A 20,140-nucleotide genomic window follows, 5' to 3' on the forward strand; every position below is an offset into this window, starting at 1 on the left:
TTCCTCTCAGCCTGCCCTTTCTGAAGGACTATGGCAGATATGCCTACTCATGAGTAAATGCGCGATACGGCTCACTTTCACTTTCCATAGGGCTCCATGCATTTTTTCTTTCCTCGTTATTTGGTCATTACCTTTGAAGGAAAGGAGCTATTTTACTCTCTCTTTTTCCATTGCATTCCGCTGGACATTCCACATCCAACGGTGTATGGCATGACAGGGCAGCTCCGAATGCCGCAATTTTAGTGCACCATCCCCCCAGGGTGCGCCCCCCGACATGTCACCCGGTCTGACGCCACTAACTCCACTGGATGCAGCTGTGCTGAAATGGCTACCATTGTGTCCAGTGGCACTGCAAAGGCCACAGGAGATCTTCTGGGGGGGAAGGGGACTTTTGTCCCCTTCTTCCAGGGGAAGCCCAAGGCCCTGCAATGGGGCTTCTCAAATTTGAGCTGGCTATTCAGACTTGAGAGCCTCCATGTCTAGTTTTGCAGCCCTACACAGAGCATAGGATACTGAGGAGCAGACCTCTGCCAGTCTCACCCCCCTCCTGGGCCGGTTCTTCCCCCACCCTGCCCTCCCCCACCCTGTTCTGCTCAGTCTCCTCCTGACCCCACCTCAAAAACACCATTGGCTGGTACTGATGGAGCACTGGCCGGCCCTCCACATGGCGCTGAGGTTCATCACCAACTGGCGCTGGCTCAGCACTGGCAGCCCCTCCGGGTGCCATGGACATGCCTTATGACACATTTGTGTCACTCAGCACCAGCACTGGATCTTAGTGCTAGTGCTTGACTTGCTTAAGATTGGACCCTCAGTTCCCTTATCCCTCTTGCTCTGTAGTAGGTCTCCTTGGACCTGCGCCAGCAATATCACTGGTGCAAATCCAAGGAAAGATAAGGGATGGGGAGGGTGTAAAAATGGTTCTGGTGCGCATCATTGCTGCTGGATCCACTTCCTCCCCAGCTACCCCACCCCATTCCTCCTCCCTCCTGCCCTGAGTTGCCCCCTTGCCAACCGTGCCACTGCCTTACCTTCTCTGGCAGGTGCAGGCAGGTCTGACAATGGAGCGGGGGGCACTGCTACTTCATGCAGCAATGCTGCCAAAATGACTGCCAATCTGCTCCATCAGCAGCCATTTTTGACAGCGGAGGTCTCTTCCACTCCTGCAAAGCGCAGCATAGAGCAGCCCAGACCTTCACAGAATTGGGCTGTCACTGATCTTGGCCAACTTCGTACATGGTGCATTTCAAAACCTTATGAACCTCCATTTTGCCTGATGGAGCTTTTGTGCTTTAACGTTGCTCCCAGTTACATCATACCAAATAGAGTAGGAGAAGACAAACTGTCCCTGCCCTCTCACATGTTCCTTGTTTCATCATATGGTTCCCTGTTCCAGCCATTCTCAATGGGATCTATATGGCCACAGCATGGGATTGAACGTGGAGTGCTTTGTCAGTTGTGAAAAAAGCTTGTCCCAGGAGACAGATAGAGCTGGGAGTTCTGTTTGGACTCAGAGGAAGAAATATGCTTAGTCCAGGGTCAGGATGCAGACAAAGCACTTTATTTCTCTTAAATCTAAAACAAAGCATACAGAGCAAAACAGAACTTATAGTGTTAGGTGGACTCAAGGAGTGATGCAGCAGCATGCTGGTGTTGGGGGGGAGTTGTTATTGCAAGATTATATAGGCTTATAATCTTGCAATTATAAGCCTATATATAATTATATAATGAACTGCCTCAGCCTATAATTATTATAATCTTATCCCCTGGGGTCTGAGGATAAGAATAGACCCTCAGTATGGCTGTACTTGTCGTAAGAGGCGACTAAACAGCCACCGGGTAGATGGGACTCATTAGCCTGGGAAGGCAGCTCATCTGAAAGAAGGAAAACTCTGATCCCAAACCTCCACTGCCTTGTGGCTACATCCAGTTATGGAAGAGGCTTCAGGAGTCAACCTTGAGGGAAAATCTGGAGCCGGAGTCCCTGAGGCAGTTCATGGCTGAACACAGTCACGTTCTGGCAACTCCTGCGACGCTGCTGGAACCAACCGTATTGGCCTCTGCCTTTCCATTGGACCATTTCAGTGACGTGGAGAGGGGGAATTTGCTGCCTGGGTAACAGCCTATCCTCCATACCTACTTTACCCAGGCTTCGTGCACTGGAGAGGACACTCTGTTCCAGAACCACCATTCAGAGCGTGACACCATAGTCTTCCAAGACTGAAGGATGCCAACAACATATAGGCTTAAGTAAACCAGTTTGGTAAACTTATTGGTAAACCAGTGCTAATTGGTAAGCACTAAGCTAAACGACAGCAAGATCTAGCCAGTGCATCTAAATTAATCCACATGAAAAATAGATCTTGTCTGGGGCTTTGAAGTAGACTTGCATATTATTGCCCCATTCTCATAACATCAGGCAGGTGGAAAGGCTGAGGCTGGGTTCGAGGTTTCTCTTGCTTCTCACGGAAAGAGCTCAGTGAGATGCAGGCAGCTCCCAGAGGCTGGGAGGCATGCAGAAGATCACTGACAGGCACGGAAGATGCTTGATGGTTGCCAGGCCCTGCACTGGCCCTTACAAAACCAATGGTGTGCCTTGACAATTTTAGTGCTTTCTCATGTGCCATGTGACAAAGAAGGTTGCGAATAGTTGTTCTAGAGAGAAGGGTGCAAGAACTTCCACACAATCCATGTTGGTGGACCCCAGTAAGTGTCCCTCTGCTCATGGCAATCCCAGGTACTGGCAGCTCTTCCCAGGTGAAAGTTGCTTAATCCCACTACTTCCAACTTTCTTCTGCTCTCTTCTCTGAAATTTTGACATATGGCAACATTCGCATCAGTAGGGCTATGAATCATCTACACAGTTTCTTACGTCTAAAACATTATTTCAGGCCTCTTATCTTACCTTGCAGGAGGTTCAGTCACACTTCACAGCCACAGGATGCCGCATACTGCCACTCCCTCGATAATACATACACACACATACAGAACTCACTCGTACAAATAGAAGATCAAAACTCTATTTTTAAGTGTTCAGAAACCCAAAAGTCTTCTCACTGTGTTTTTGATCTCCTTATTTCTCATGCTATAGATTACTGGATTCAGCAGGGGTGGAACCACAGAGTACATAATAGTTACTGCTATGTCCAGATGTGATGGATTGTCAGAGGAGGGCCTCAGGTAAGCAAAACATGCAGTGGACACAAAGGTGGAGACAACAATAAGGTGGGGAAGGCAAGTTGAGAGGGCCTTTTTCCTGCCTTGCACAGAACGGATTCTGCGCACTGCAGTGAAGATGTGCACATAGGTTACAACAATGAAAATAAAGCAGCCCAAGCACATGAAAATGCTGAATACAACAACTCCCATTTCAATCAGGTATAAGTCAGAACAGGCAAGCTTCAGTAATTGTGGAATTTCACAGAAGAACTGGTTGACAATGTTGGAGCAGAAAGGACTTGCAAAAGTGCCACTGGTGTGCAACACCGAATAGAGAAAACCAGTAATCCATACAATGGCAATTATTTGCAGACAAGCGCCCCTGTTCATGATCATTTCATATTCTAAAGGAATGCAAATGGCAACGTATCTATCATATGCCATGACAGTGAGAAGGGAAAAATTGGATAATATAAAGAAGGCATACAAGAAGATTTGTGCCACACATCCAGAATAAGATATGTACCTGGTGTTCATGAGGGAGTTGGCCATGGATTTGGGAATAAAGATTGACACAAGCCCAGCGTCCTGTATGGCCAAGTTCATTAAAAAGAAGTACATGGGGCTGTGCAGGTGATGGTCAAGAGCTATTGCAGCGATGATGAGAAGGTTCCCTGAGACAATCCCCAAGTACAACAGCAGGAACGCCACAAAATGTAGAATCTGGAATTCACGAACATCTGAGAATGGCAGGAGCAGGAACCCAGATGCTGAAGACACTGAAGACATTGAAGTTTTGTTGGACATTTTGCACTTGGTGTGCTATAATCTGTAGAAGGAAACAGAAGCCTTCAACAACTACATCCTGATTTAGTAACACATTTATGACTATGATGATGATACAAGTGATGATTTCTCATCTGTTCACTTATTTTCTAGAATATTTGAAAACTCCAGTTCAGTATTGGTGCCGGATTTCTTGAGACCTCCAGGCAAAGCCCTGGAATTCCCACAGCACCACAACCTGCCCTCTGATGGTGAATAGCCAACAGCTGAGAGTTCCTCATCTAGTCTTTATCTGTTCCTGCTCAATCATTCCATGTAGTGTGGGCACCCAGTCCTGGGGCTGGGATATTAGACTGTACTCCAAAAATTCAAATTGTGTAACCCAAAGGAACTTAATTTTATACTCAGAACAGATCGTGCACAAACAGATCATGGATCTTTTGTGTATAGCAATCTAGCTCGGCAGCAGGAAAGTTATCTCGTGACTTGTGTCTTTAATTCTTGCCTGCTGTATGCAGCTGTTGTAATAAACAGATCTGAACATTTTGCAAGAGAGCATTTGCACCAGACTTTCTCCACAAAGTGATTTGCAGAAGCCTTTCTGGCTTTCACAATCCACTCCACCATTTAGGCAGAATAGAAAGATTTGGGACACAATTCTAACCAACTTTCCAGCATTAGCATAGTTGTGCCAATGGGGCGTGTGCTGCATCCTGCAGTTGGAGGGCAGTCACGGAGGCCTCCTCAAGTTAAGGCAATGTTTGTTGCATTGTCCTTACCTTGGTACTGGAAAGTAAGTTAGGATTGCACTCAAAATTCCATAATACTGTTGCCATCTCAGATGCATCCATAAACCTGAGCCTCAGGTGTGTGGGGGGAGGGGTAAATGGGTGGAAGGTTCCTGCATGCTTCTGATGGTTTTGCTTGGATGCAAAGTTCCTGCAGCTTGCTGAATAGGAGGAAAGAGCTGGAAGTTAATGTGGGGAGGTGGGAGGTTTGAGTGTTTTTGGGCTTAGATGACTTTTAAAGTGAACCCCAGAACCTGGTGAGGGGTGGAATCATGGAGATGGGCATGGTGGGGAGAGGTTAATAATATTGGGAGTGGTGGAAAGTTTATTATATATACAAAGTTCAATGAAAGAAAATGTTCACTCTCTGCTTTTATTTTCTGGCTATTATTATTATTATTATTATTAGTAGTAGTAGTAGTAGTAGTAGTAGTAGTAGTAGTAGTATTCATTTTAAATCTTGTCTATTACGGAAAATAATTTTGGTAAAAATTTAAATTTAAAAAAAAAATTTGGAAAAAATTTAAATCTTGTCTATTACGGAAAATAATTTTGGTAACAAGGGGGTGTCGACAATTTATGGGCCCCGGTGTCAAATGACCTAGCTATGCAACTGCATCTATCCTCAGGGTTTCCTACCAAGGTGACAAAGGGTCCAATTCTACCCAACTTTCCAGCTCCGGTGCAGCCACAATGCAGCCCCATGATAAGGGAACACATGTTGCCGTACTTGAGGATCCCCCAGTGACTTCCCCTCCACCACAGGATACAGCACACACCTCAATGAAACAACTGCACCAACACTGGAAAATTGGATAGGATCTGGCCCATATTACTTACATACAAATGATACAGTTATGTAGGCATTTGGCCATGAGGAAAACTGCTCAAGTATCAGTACAGTTAAACAGATACAACTTACTATTTTTCTTCAGGGATATGGAATTTCCTTACACACACTCTTCTCCAACCCATTCATAGCACTGGATCCATATCGAATCACTAATGAAATCTATGAAAAAGTCCAACTAACCTTTTTAATGCTGCAACTCTGCAACGTTCTGTCTACAATGCAGGCAAAGATGTCATCATGTCTGGTGTTCCTGGAGGCTTGGTCCCTGGAGCCCCATACAGCAAGTCATCAGAGACACACAGAGAACAGTTAACTTGCTTGTCTTCACTTCAATTAATATGTTTAACTAGCTGCTGTCCCTAGGTAGATATGTAGAAGAAAAAGGGGTGTGTGTGTGTGTGTGTGTGTGTGTGTGTGTGTGTGTGTGTGTGTGTGTGTGTGTTATAGCTTAAGCATTTAAATGTTTAGCAGTCTAATCCTATCATCCCCCTCTCCACTAGTGCAGCCATATCCAAAGCAGGAGTAGTGTATCCAGCAGGAGTAGTGTATCCAGCAGGGGATAAGGAGGATTTAAACCACTTACCTCTGCTGAAGCCTCCCCCACTGCAAAGGGTCTCCTTGGACCTGCACTAGCAATTTTGGTATCTGAAGTCAATGAAAAGTGGGCAGGGAGGCTGCAGAAAAGGGGGGTAGGATCTTTCAATGGAGAAGATTGATTGAGAAGTCCAACTGTCCTTTTAATTTTGCAGTCCTCAAAAGTTCTGTCTACAATGGCAGACAAAAGGCAGAACAGGGGCAGCCACCCTGTCCCCCATTTCTCCCCCAAGCTGCCCTGCTCTACCTGCCCCCTTCCCGCCTCCCTTCCCATCTTTCCTGTTTCAGCAGGTCCTCTCGGATCTATCCCACCAGTCCTCCAGCAGTGTGCTACTTGGGCTTTCCCAGAGCATGCTTTTCTTCCCTTTTGCAGCAGTTACCACCAGTAGAATGTGCAGCCCACTGGCAGCGAGTTCCAATAGCAGCTATTTTCAACTACTGTGCTGTATCACCATGTGCCGTGAACGGTCCACAGATGTCCTGAGAAAGTCTAGAGGAAAATCATTGGGGGAGTGTGAACCATTGTCATTCCTCAGTCAGCTGCTTTTGGGATTGGGTGTGTGATTCCATTTAAGCTTGTATTCATGTTTGGTTTGTTGTTTAACCCTTTATCAATACTCATTTTTTAAATGATCCAATATATCACTAAAAAATTTATGGTGTACCTTGACCATTGTAGCATCTCATCAGTGTGCCGTGATATGAAAAGCATGAAAATTGCTGCCCAAATAGATTGGGTCATAAATTGACAATCAACTCTGGGTATATTCTATTGCCATTTTTAAAAGTTTAGAGCAATGCTCTTCAACCTTTTTCATGCCACAACACAAACAAACAAACTAACGAATAAATTGAGGGCCCACCTGCCAATTCTGCTCCCTCTCTGGGTTCCCTTCCCCCCCTTTGCGCATGTGGATAATTGTGTCAAATACATGTGAGTGAAGTCATTTTTGTTTCTGTAAGTGACAGGCTTTGAAAGGTTGCCGTGAACTCCAAATGAGACTTCGCGATTCCCTTGGCATCACAACCTACAGGTTGAAGAACACTGGTTTAGAGCAAACTACATAGTATGCTGCTTCTGCAATACAAGCAGCGAGACTAGGGCTTGTTTGGCATGGCCTGGAATAAGAGAGTTTCCTCCTCGGTGCAGAGACTGGAGGAGGGATGGGAGCTGGGTGGTCTCAAAGGCTTCTTAGGGCACCAGCACCCAGCCCTCTTCCTCCTTTGCATGTGGGCACAGTACTGACTTTTTAAAAGTCTACACACCTAAAATTCAATATACAAAGTTGACATGACATCATGATGTCACCATATTTCCACCTGATTTTGAGGGAGCAAAATGCTTGGTGGCTGTAACCAGTTTAAAATGTTCTACCATTTCTGTACCTGGAAGATGACATAAACAACACTCACCCATGGGGGGGACTACGGCACTGCCAACCAGCAGCAAGAACCTGACTTTCAAATTGTTGCAGTCATTCTCATGCCTCCTGAAGATCGTGTTACTGGGTCTGCATTTCAGAACACGTTAGTATGCACGGACAGAGGACACTGATTCCATCTGCTGGAACCGTGTGCTATGGCCAATGGCATAACTCAGCAATGGTTCAGTGGGGAAGGAAGAAGGAGTGAAGGAGACAGTGCAACAATGCAATATTTATTGTGGGGATGATTATAGAAATGTTCAGAAGGAGCACTGTAATGCACGTATGCACCACGCACATATACCCACAGAAGAGAAATTTCAGAGGCATTAAACATGTCATCAACTTCTCTGCATATGAGATGGGAGCAGGTTTATGGTACAGTAGCAAAGCTGTGCCGAACACCAAGTCTGTGTGCAAAGTGTTGTGGGAATCTAGGGCTAGACTGGGAGTTGTCGCGCCACCAAAAGGACTACCCGGCTCCCTGACCATGCTGGGCAGCTACCGGTGCCACCTTGGGAAAAGGGGACATTCATCCCCTTCCCCTGCGTAAGGAAAGTAGCCCCGCAATGGGGCTACACGATTTTGTGCCACTATCAAGCGGGCACAGAGAAACAGAGTCCTGTGTCGAGCCAAGAGGGCTCACTCCAGTGCAGGACCAGTTCTAAGCCCTATAAATGTGCCTTACAACATGTTTGTGACAGTGTACACTGGCGGTAAGTAGGCATGTACAACTCAGGATTGGGTTCTAAGGCAGGTACATCTTATACTTTTTTAGGGCAAAGAAACGTATCTTTATTACTCCTATGTATGCAATATTGCTATCTTTGTTCTTTCTCAATAAAGCTAAGATCTTTTATTGAAAGCAATTTCTCTCAGTTTTTTCGTTGAAGGAAAGGGATTCTCTACGTTATGCCAATTTGTTTATCCAGTCATAAGATCCCATGTTCCAACAGAGCTGTGCAAAATTCCCCTTAAAATCTGCTCTTTTGGTAACAATGCTGCACTGCGGTTGAGGTTATGCTGCCAATGCCCCAGTATTCAAGGCTCGTAGGCCAAATCTGAGGGGTGGTTGTGGCTTAATCCTCCAGGTCACGACTAGGGACCAGAACAACTGGTATTTGTATGCTGCTACGATAAGCCACACTCTGCAAGCACACAGCAACACACCACACACAAAGAGGGGCTTGTACCCTGCAACAAGCAAATGGCATTGCACCATGCCACAAACCGGTGGGACTCAGCTAACGAACATTGAAGAACATTGTCCTTATTTCAATTGTGATCTAAAATTGGAACTTCTCAATCCTCATCACCTGAAACAGACAGTGAATTTTCTGAGCCACTTGAAAGATTCTGGATTTTTTTTGACATAATCTAAACAGCCCAATGAAGAAATTTAAAAAATATATAAGTATACAGGGTGACCCAAAAGTAGGTGGACAGTGTATATTGGAGGAAAAAATATGATTGCAAACACCTGAAGTTTCAGAGGGAAGTTTTAAAACTGCTATAATTTCAGGCAGGCTAAAAGTAACCCAGACCTTTGTAGTTGCTGGAGTCTGAAATCCACTCTTCAATCAGAACTCATTGTCCACTCCTCCTTTCATCGGAATGCATCGCACACTTTTCTAAGGAAATCACAATTCCTAAGGATTTAATTCCTCAATTCTCCTATAAACTACAATTTTTGAACTGATATGAATGGAGAAATGTATTTCCATTCTAGCACATTTCTTTTCAAGGCAAAATGAATGAAAAAAAATTATGGGCACCTTGGTTTTCATTTGTATTGGTTCTGAAAACCAGTGAACACACCAAATCCATTTCTGAAAGTGTCACAGTCCAGGATCCCTAAGAAGATCCATTTCACAGCTTCACTGCTGTGTCCTCATCGTCAACCAAAACTGACTAACTGGAAAGGGAGAAGGAAGCACTCAGTTCTGTAGCCTCACCAAAATGTCCAATTGCCTCTTCTACACTATATTCTTAGATGCTCTGAAGCCCAGCAGTGGTAGCACAGCATTTTTGATCTCCTTGTTTCTCATGCTGTAGATCACTGGATTTAGCATGGGTGGAACCACAGAATACAGAATAGTTATTGCTATATCAAGATGTGATGGATTGTCAGGAGAAGGTCTCAGGTAAGCAAAAACTGCACTACACAAAAATGTGGAGACAACAATGAGGTGGGGAAGGCAAGTTGAGAAGGCTTTTCTTCTTCTGTGCACAGAACGGATCTTACGCACTTCACTGAAGATGTGCACATAAGAAAGAACAATGAAAATAAAGCAGCCTAAACACATGAAAATGCTGACTACAAGAACTCCCATTTCAATTAAGTGTAAGTCAGAACAGGCAAGCTTCAGTAATTGAGGGATTTCACAGAAGAACTGGTTGACAACGTTGGAGCAGAAAGGGCTTGCAAAAGTGCCACTGGTGTGCAACACTGAATAGAGAAAACCAGTGATCCATACAATGGCAATTATTTGCAGACAAGCATTCCTGTTCATGATCATTTCATACTCTAATGGGTTGCAAATAGCTACATACCGGTCATAAGCCATGACTGTGAGAAGGGCAAAACTGGATGCTGAAAAGAAGACGAAGAAGAGGACATGAGCAACACATCCAGAATAATATATGTGCCTGGTATTCATAAGGGAATTGGCCATGGATTTAGGGATAATGACAGAAAGAAACCCAATATCTTGAATGGCCAGATTCATTAAAAAGAAGTACATGGGGCTGTGTAGGAGATGGTCAAGAGCTATTGCAGAGATAATGAGAAGGTTCCCTGAGACAATCCCCAAGTACAACAGCAGGAAGGCCCCAAAATGTAGAAGCTGCTATTCCAGAACATCTGAGAAGGGCAAGAGCAGGAACCCTGATGCTGAAGTTTCATCGGACATTTTGCACTTGGTCTGCTTCATACTGTAGATGGAAACAGATGGAAACTGTCAATGCTCATATACTGATTTAGTAACATGTTGTTGATGATGATGAATGATGATTTCAAGGCTGCCAGATATTTCCTAGAATATCTGAATATTTCTTATAGAAATATATTTCTTATAGAATATAGAATATTTCCTAGAATATCATCCACTTCACTGTTTGGTGCCAGAATTCTTGGGAACCTAAAGGCAAAGCTTTGTACTGAGACCTCCATTGCATCCTTACCTTAGTTCTGACGGTGAATAACCAACAGTTTCAGCGATCAGTCTGGCCAAAAGGGCTCTCTGATATCTGTGCACCCTTCACAACTTGATGCCTGCTGTATTCCCATTTCCAATATTGGCAGAAAAAAAGAATGTCCCTCTTTTTATCCCCCAAGACTTTTTGGATACAACAAAGCATGCAATATATGATAGAATGTCCAAGGTCTCATCTGGTTATGGGCATTTGATTTGTGCATCTTTCCAGACGGATCCAACCTTTTATCATTCTTTACATTCCATTTCCCTTCAATGACACACAATCCTGAGACAAAACAAAGTATGTTCATCCATTGTTTCTACATGATTTTCATGTGCAGCTTGCTGAATAGTCTCATTTCGTCTTAAATAAAGGGAGAACAAATGTGAAATAAAGGGATTTCTCATGTGAAATTATAATACATATCTGTTTTTTAAAAAAACCAAACTGATAATGAAGAGGAAAAAGAAGATATGGTAACAGTCTTGGAGCACCTTATGTTACAGCACTACTGAACTCAGGATGTTGAGTTCCATTGCAAAACTACTCAAGAATCACTAAAGTTAAACGTGTACAAATTACTTACTATTTATCTTCATGTATGTTTGAATTTCCAGAAGCACATTGTTCTCAAGCCATATTGAAGTATTATTCCTATCCAACCACCAATGAAGATTTATTGAAAAGTCCACCTATTCTTTTCATGTTGCAGCCCTGAAAAGCTCTGTCTACAATGGCAGCCAGAAGTTGTCATCCTCTGACAGCTGGTTATTAGTATGTTGGATATGAAAGAACCATCATGAGAACTAAGTTGTCAATCACAATTGCAAATATAATTACAGGCACTTCTCCAAGGAGCTCTACTTGCTAGGTATTTGTGTGTAAGATTTATGGCTTCAGCGTTTGAAAGTTGAAGATGAGAAGTAACTCTATGTGTAAGCTATTGCCATTATTGAAAGCTTAAAGTATAAGTTCAAAGCACATATTACATGTGGTCTGGCAGGAGGTCTGGCTCAGTTGGTAGAGCTGCCACCTTGTATGCCTGAAGATCTGAGGCTGCCAGTTCAAAACAACTGGAAGTACCCCAGAACTGACGACACGCTGATATACTGATGAGCTGACTCTTGGTGGCAGAGAGGAGTTGCCGTCAGGTGGAGCATGGGAGGCAAAGGGCCAGAGAGAGACCAGACCGGGAAGGAATCCAGCTGGAACGAGGAGTTCTATGGAAGACTAGAACTATTCAATTGTAAGGTTTAGAACAGCCTGCCTATGTAAACCGCCTTGGATTAAAATCCGAGGAGAAATCTGACGACCAAAGAAAGGCGGTATATAAATACCTGTATATATAAAATAAATATTACATGGTATTCATAGCATGGTTTGCTTTGGCTAATGTTCAGTTCACAGCTGGTGCGCTTACAGATTCCACATTTTCTTAGAATCTATGACTAAAATATCATCGTCATCATCATATAGTATTTCTATACCACCTTTCTCACCAATTCTCACAATGAGTGAGAGTCTTACAGACCCTTGGTGGTACACACAGGCAGGCTGTCACCAAACCTCATCTTTACAAATGGAGTTTTTACAATAATGTTCTATAAGTAATTAATAAGCCTATTTAACAAATTTTAACAAAATACCAAAGAGGGTCCAAAAGTCTGGTGGGAAAGTGTTTATGTGCCCTCCTGCTCATCAAGTGCATGTTTTTTGTTTTTTTTATTTCCCCTCCTTAGAGGAGGAGGATCAGTCTTCTAATGTGTGGGATCTGATCATATGAATTGACGCTCTTGAGCAGGAAAAAGCAACTCGCACTGCCGGCTGCAGGGATGGGGGGTGAGGCTTTCTCTGAGCCCATATTAGGTCAACAAGAGGCTTGCATGCCTTCTCAACTAAACTTATCTTGGGTATATCTTCTAGGGTGGCTGCCCTTGAGAAATGTGCTGATTCTAGCTCACCCTTGGCTGCCCTGCCTGTCAGAGATGCTAGGACTTACAAGAATTCAGCTTAATGCTATACATTTGCCATTATTGATTCTTCTGCTGTAGATGAGGTTCCTCAACTTGATCCAGATGCTTTGGGGATGTATGGGATTACAGGGAGGGTGTCACTGCTTCCCCTCACTGGGTCTACCCCTTAGTATCCTTGGGGTAGTATCCTGGGGTGTCCCCAGGTGGAATGGGTGGGGCATGATGCCTCCCTTCATGTCACCTGTTCACCCAGGAGCTTATGCTTGACATGGCTAGAAGGCAGGGGTAGCCAGGACAGGCGGGAATGTTGTCAATCTTGGAAGAGATGGGTGATTGATTGGCCAATGGGGGTGGCATTTTTTTTCTTGTCTCTGTCTGGAAGATAAATGAATGAATGAATGAATGTATGAATCAATCAATCAATCAATTAATTAACGAAGCCTACCGCTGGGTCTGAGGGATGCAGAAGGGGAGGTGGCTGAGACAGAAATGAAGGGGCTGGTTCTCAACTCCTGGGTATTTGAGTGTGTCAGTGAAAACCATAAATAATTAATTACGTAATGTGCAAATGCAAATAAAATCTAAATTAAAAAATAGGTGACTATCCTGGAAATCCAATGAAATAGGAAAGCATGTGGAAGAAATTTGAAATGTAGTTCTAACTGAAAGCAGTAGAAAGAGCAAAGCGATGAAAGTCAAGGGATGTCTGTATGTGCTTTTGGTCTAAGTTTGGAGACTGGCAAAATAGGAAGTTTTGGTTCTCGGCTGCCATTTAATTTTCAGGAAGGGCACTTGGCCACCAGGGGTCTCACATTTCATTATGAACCATATGGTACAGCAAGCTCCATGTGGCTTTTCCTTGTAACAGGGGCATCCATTGGGCTCCTGGGTGGGCATTGAGGCACTGGCAGGCTGGTTGAGATTGACTCCCAAATCTTGGATGCCGACACCTGGCTGGCATGGACGAGCGGTCTGAAAATATTACTTCCTTGTCTCCAGTGTTAGGGGATGCGTAATGCACAGTATCCACCTCTGGTACTTCAGATTCAGTGAAGGGACAGGACGCTTCCAAACGTCCAAGCCTATTCTTACATACGTTCCCTTGACATTCTGCTGAAGCCCACTGGGAGTTGTTAAAACTACCAGTTAGTAGATGAAGCTGACTACTCTGCACCACTGCTAACCCCAGTCCGTCAAGGGAGGGCAGCCACTGCCAGCAGCAGGATATGACAGTTTGGTGACAGGGCCCATTTGTCAAACAAAAGGCCCAAGTAACGAATTTTTGTGACCTAGACCTCCAGTTCTTTCATGACTTGGGGTTCTATCCAGTGGTGGGATTCAAATAAATTAGCAACAGGTTCTATGTCCTAATGAACAATAAGCAACTCAGCTTCAATTGTCTGCCGCAAAGGATGTTGAAAGACTACGGCTGCACTCCTATACTGTACAGTACACACTTTCCTAGGAGTAAGTCCCATTGAACATAATGGGACTTACTTCTGAGTAGACAGTCATAGGATTTCACTGTAACTTTAACCCAATGTCTAAATCCAAATTGCAAGGCTGCAATTCTGTCCTCTGTAGTCACACTTACAGGCCTCTGGCCACTAGTTTCCAAGGAGGATAAACATACGGCTGAAATGCACACTTCAAATGGACATTTTTCTTGAATTCTCAAGGCAGTTGTATAATGAAATCAGGAAGGCACCAAGAAGAGGAGGTGGGAACTGCCAGGGCTCCAGGCTACCAACCTCTGGAGACACCACAGCAGCATAACACCTTCAGATCTGCACAAACCAACTTGCTGCACTGGGCTTTGAGCTGGGCCACCTTCCTTCTCAGTGGTAACTTGGTGATTTTTACCAGAGCAGTCAATCCTCTCAAGAATCTGGTTCACTTTTAGTGGTGAACATCTGGTCAGCAAAAGTGCACTGAGCACATAGTCTGACACCTCATCATCAACCAAAAGCAACAACAGCACAGCAACATCTTTACATCTCCCCTTCTTTTTTGTTCTATTACAACATTCGTCAGCATCTCCCTCTCGCCATTGTGCATGGCCCACCTCTGGGAAGTACAACTGGAAGTAACTGGAATGACTTTATCACCAGTTATTTCCATACTAAGAGGCCAGACATGATGCAACAAACCAGGGTAAGAGGCTCAGGCTACAATCCTATCCACTTTTTCCTGGTAATAAGTCCCATTGACTATAATGGAACTTACTCCTGAGTAGACATGCATAGGATTGGGCTCCCAGGGTAGATGGGAGGGCTTTTTTGAGCACAAGAAAAGCAGAACTGAGCCTCCTACCACTGTTTGTTGCATCATATTGCTGGTCTCACTGCCAGGCAGTGGAGGTCTGGGGGGGGGGTCCCGCCATGAGTACGACTGGGCACTACCTCAAGTACCACTGGTGGTATGAGTACTACTGGTTGAGAAATGCTGTTCTATTCCTTTTACCACCCAGCCCCAAAAATAATTCCAGTGAACTCTAAAGCTTCCCCCTCCAACTTCCAACTCTGCAATCCAATGCACGTCTACTCAGAAGCCCAACAAGTTCAAGGGGAGTTGTTGACTTCCAGGGTTTGAGATAGAATGGCAGCCTTGAAGGACAGTTTCACTAATGAGCAAAAAGGTACTATGAGGGGACTGTTCTTCTAGGTAGCTTTCCGACAGGCAACAGCAGATACCCATCACTTTGGTCTACTCTAGTGGCGAGTCTCCCACAAATTTGAGGGCTGCTACTGACCAGGGAGTGCAAAGCAGGGGCCTGCAGTGGGTGGGGAGGCAGGTGAGGCAGAACCTCCCCACAACAGTCCTTTGAAAGTGTTGCAGCTGTGTAGGTGCCCAAGCACCCACAACCCAGCCTAAAAATGAAAATTAACAGCACATGTAACAAGCCTTGCAGGTTTTGAGGTTCACCCTGATCACAAGTTCTTCCCAGTGCTTCTCCAGTTCTTCTTCATTAGGTGATAAGACCTTCTTCATTAGGTGATAAGCGGGGAGAGGGGGGGAGAATAACCTAAAGGAACTTTTCTGCTAGAGAAGGAGCAATGCTAACTGTACCATCCTCAGCACACTTACCTAGGAATAGCAGCCCAATCCTATGCAAGCCTACACAGGAGTAAATCACATTATATAGTCAATTGGGCTTGCTTCTCAGGTGTGAGTAGGATTGCAGCCTAAGGGCTATCCAACTTTCCAGAGCCAATGCAGCCACATTGCAGTCCCGAGGTAAGGGAACAAACATTCCCTTGTCACAAGGAGACCTCCAGGACTTGGTGCTGAAAAGTTACAGTTAAGAGGACTTGGGACCTAATCCTATCCAATTTTCCAGTGCCAGTGCAGCTGTACCAATAGCGCATGCACTGCATCCTGTGGTGGGGGGCAGGGAACATTTGTTCCCTTACCTCAGGGCTGCATTGTGACTGCACAGGTGCTAGAAGAAAGCCTCACTGAGCACAATAGGACTTACTTCTGAGTAGACATGCATAGGATTGTGCCCTAAGGCTGCAATCCTACTTCCACTTTCCTGGGAATAAGCCCCATTGGCTATAATGAGATTTACTTCTGAGTAGATATGCATAGGATTCTGCTCAAAGGCTGCAATCCTCTCCACACTTTCCTGGGAGTAAGACCCATTGAACACAACAGGACTTACTTCTGAGAAGACCTGCATGGATTGTACCCTTAATGAAGTAATGTTTTGTGCCACATTCCTGCCTTTTTTTAACCTGAGGAATTTCAGCTGTGGGAGCATCGCCTCTATGTGTCTGATAGTGTAATAAACAATTGTTGTGTAACAACACATTGTATTGCAATGAAAAGATCCCAGGCACAAAACTGCATTCCCAAACCCCAAGGATGAAAACCAACCCCATGGTGCAGTCCTGTGCTTTTGGGAAGTAAGGGCACAAACCCTATGCCCGTCTACTCAGAAGTAAGTCCCATTATAGTCAACAGAGCTTACTGCAGCTTGAGAGCCCAAGCCTATGCATGTCTACTCATTATAGAGTCTCATTATAGCCAAAGGGGCTTACTCGCAAGAAAGTGTGGCTAGGACTGCAGCCTTTCAGCACAATCCTATGCATGTCTACTCAGGAGTAAGTCATTATAGCCAAAGGGGCTTACTCCCAGGAAAGTGTGGATAGGATCGCAGCCTCAGTGATGAGGATGAGATGCTTCCTTCCTTCGCCTTCTGATTGACAGTGGCTGCAATCCTAACCACACTTTCCTGAGAGTAAGCCCCATTGAACAAAATAGGAGTTACTTCTGAGTAGACCTGGTTAGGATTGTGCTCAGTGCCTACCCAGAGGTAAGTTCCATTGTGTGTCCATGGACGTGCGGGGGGAGGGGGGCTTGCCCTCAGGGGCAGCAGGGGCTCTTTGGGTGGGAGCTGCTCCGGCGCCCTCCTCTTTGTCCTGCCCGTGCCCCCAACCCACCTCGAGAGCTGAGCCCAAGGAGCCTCCAGGCGCAGGAGCAGTCTACTCGCCAGTCGGCCAGCTTGGCCGGGGAGGGGAGGTGCGGGACAGGCAGCTGGGCTGCTTCTCTCACCCTAGTCAGTAGGCCGCATCTGCGGGCGCACGTCGCGGGAGACTCCAGTTGGCCGTGTCTGGCTTGTCCCTTCAGCCCCAGCAGCCTCGGCACCCGCTGGGAGCGACCCGCTTTCCCCTGGGAGGGGTTGGCCCCGCACGGCTGCTGCCCCCAGGAGGGTTAACCCTGACATTTCAAAGCGCAAGCTCCCTGGCCAGCAAATGGTTCTTAGAACCAACAGCTGGATTAGGTACGGGTTCTATAGAATAGGTGAGAACCTGCTGAATCCCACCACTGGTTCTATCCCAATTCAGCTAATGGCACCTTCCTACACTTCAGTACTGAACTATACTGAACTATCTTTTCAATTAAGTAAGTGTAATTTTCACAACCAAAGGGGTCTGGATTACAAATGAGTGCTACCAAATAACTCCAAACCATCCTGCCCATCCATGAAGCCAACTGCAGCTGTGTCAGGCTGCAGATTAGTCAGAGGCACTCATCTCTGTTTGCTTTCTTACCTCCACTGGTCCTCCTTCCAGTTCCTAGAATGGAAAAGGAAGAGGGCAACATAGAGGAAGAGGAATGTGGGGCATGGGATCAAAATCAGGGAAACTTGGGTCAGCCTTGCCCTCATCCCATTAAAGCTGCACAGGTCACCTGGAGGATTGAAACAGTGAAATTTGAAGGTTGCCAGCATTTCAGTCAAGGGAAGAAGGTGTAGAATGAATGATGATAGCAAGTGGCTATCTTATATCTTGAAAGAGATATTAGGCTAGATCCATGACTAACATCCCAATCCTATGCCAGCCCAGAGCAGGCAGTTCCACCAACAGAACACACACTCCTTGCTATGGGTGGGAAGTCACCAGATAGCCCAGGGGAGGTAAGCAAAGAACATTTTTACTTACCTCCCTGTTGACCACCTGGTTCCCAATTGGTCTCCTCAAACCTACCCCAGCAATTCAGCTGGGGTAAGGCTTAGTAAGACTCAGGGGCCGTGATCAGGCTAGGAAGGGGGAATAGGAGCTGAATATGGCTGCCACCAAGATTCTTCCCATCCTGCCTCTGGCTTGGCCAGCTCCCCATTCCAATCCCCATATCTCTGCCCCTCTCTGTCCCCATCACAGACTTACCAACAGCAGCAGAATTTTTGCTGGCCTATGTCGCACAAGTAAAGCTTCTAGGGCTTTGTGCTGGCAGCAGCAGCCCATAGAACAGCAAAGTACCTGGCACACCAGCAGCTTGGGCCTTATGGCAGCAGATCAAAAGATCCACAGTGTCATCCTTTTTCATCTCATGGCATACTGACAAGACATTAAATTTTAAGGGCACACCCTTCCTTTCTTTTCTTTTTTTTTGCAATTGACAAGGCATACCATGCTGCCAGTGGGGGGCTCACATCCTGCAATGGCCCAACTAATAAATGATCCTCCCCCAAATTCCTGTGGGATACCTGTGCCAGACTATAAAAATTTTCAAAAAATGGTTGAAAATAACTGATGTAGAGGTTTAAAGGTAATGCCAGCCTTTGAATCAGGTCTAGAAGCAAACAGGGACTGATAACAGCTGATACCAGATTGGTGCTATATGGTCAATATGGATAGAGAGACATTAGGGGAGTTGATAAAGTGGTTCTTATGGAGCAGAAGTGTTGACTTGTTCACACCACCTGCAGAGGCAGACTTCCCATGTCAGTACTTTAGCACACTTTTTGCCAGAGTTAAGGTTTTGTTATGTTTGTGTGTTTTCCTGACAGCCTCTTCTGCTTAATTGGGGTGGACTCCTGGGAGCAAATCTCCAAGAACGCATCAGAGATTTCAGTACATCTTGTCTCAGCATGGACCATGTGTCACTGCCAATGGAGATGGGGACACTGCCTAGTTAAGAAACACATAAGGGTGGAAATACCATGAAGCGGATAGACAAATATACACAAAGTGATTTTTTATTTCCAATATGTTACGGATTGTCTGAAATTCTAGAAGTCGAGTCAAGGTGTTGTTGCCACTTTAAGAATGGTTAGCATGATATCTGGAGTGGATTTGGAGATATCTCTGAAGCAAAGGGGTAAGTCATTCATTCATTCATTCATTCATTCATTCTCTCACTCAGGCTTTCTCTCACTGCATCCAATTTATTCAGGCAAATAACTGTTCAGACACAAGTAATCTTACGTGTATTAGGAGTGTCATGTTAGGAAGATTCTTAGGGCTGAGCCTGTCACTCTTCATATCTGGCATCTGCATTGTTTTCAGCTGACTGATAAGTTTAGAACCAAATATGCATGCTATAATGGTTGAGAATCAATGCAGATGGTGACACTGAATCCTGATTTCAGCCATGTCCCCTTCCCTCTGCAGGCCCCTGTGCCCCCCAATCTACTTCCAAATACTGAACAGAGCATACTAAAAGACCCATGTGGTATGCAGAATCTCTATACAACATATAGAGATGAGGGGCTGCAGCAGGAAGGGTGGATCAGCAGAAAGGGGAACCTCTTCTCCCATTTGCATGTGGAACTTCTTCTCACATCACAAGGGTTCATTAGTATGAAATCCTGCACTAATCAAAGTAAACTGGAAATATAGGGATTGATTACAGATTTAGCAAGTGGAAATTGTTTGCACAAGGCAGAATGGCAAATTGACATCAGAAATTTGGGGATTTATTTCTTTTGTTTTGATTTTTCCCTGAGGGTATAAATGGTCTGCTTAAAAAATAATATTGACAAGGAGAAGCAATAGATGTTATAGGGGTCAAGTTCTTCTGGCTTGGAAAAGGCAAAAATTAAAGTACTTCTATTTTTTTTATCCACATTTTTTTCCT

The 20,140-nt window shown here is 44.9% G+C and overlaps 1 protein-coding gene across 1 annotated transcript; it reads right to left on the minus strand.

Moving 5' to 3' along the window:
* Positions 1-3,033: 3,033 nt before the first annotated feature.
* On the minus strand, positions 3,034-3,966 carry LOC136652900 (olfactory receptor 14A16-like). The gene has a single exon (XM_066629823.1). It carries the CDS (start codon positions 3,964-3,966, stop codon positions 3,034-3,036), a length of 933 nt encoding a protein of 310 aa, XP_066485920.1.
* Positions 3,967-20,140: the final 16,174 nt, after the last annotated feature.

This window comes from Tiliqua scincoides, chromosome 5 (assembly GCF_035046505.1).
Source record: "Tiliqua scincoides isolate rTilSci1 chromosome 5, rTilSci1.hap2, whole genome shotgun sequence".
Classification (NCBI taxonomy): Eukaryota; Metazoa; Chordata; class Lepidosauria; order Squamata; family Scincidae; genus Tiliqua; species Tiliqua scincoides.

What these genes read in the sequence shown, in the direction of transcription:
- LOC136652900 (XM_066629823.1), bottom strand. Translation starts at nt 3,966, where the DNA reads ATGTCCAACAAAACTTCAATGTCTTCAGTGTCTTCAGCATCTGGGTTC.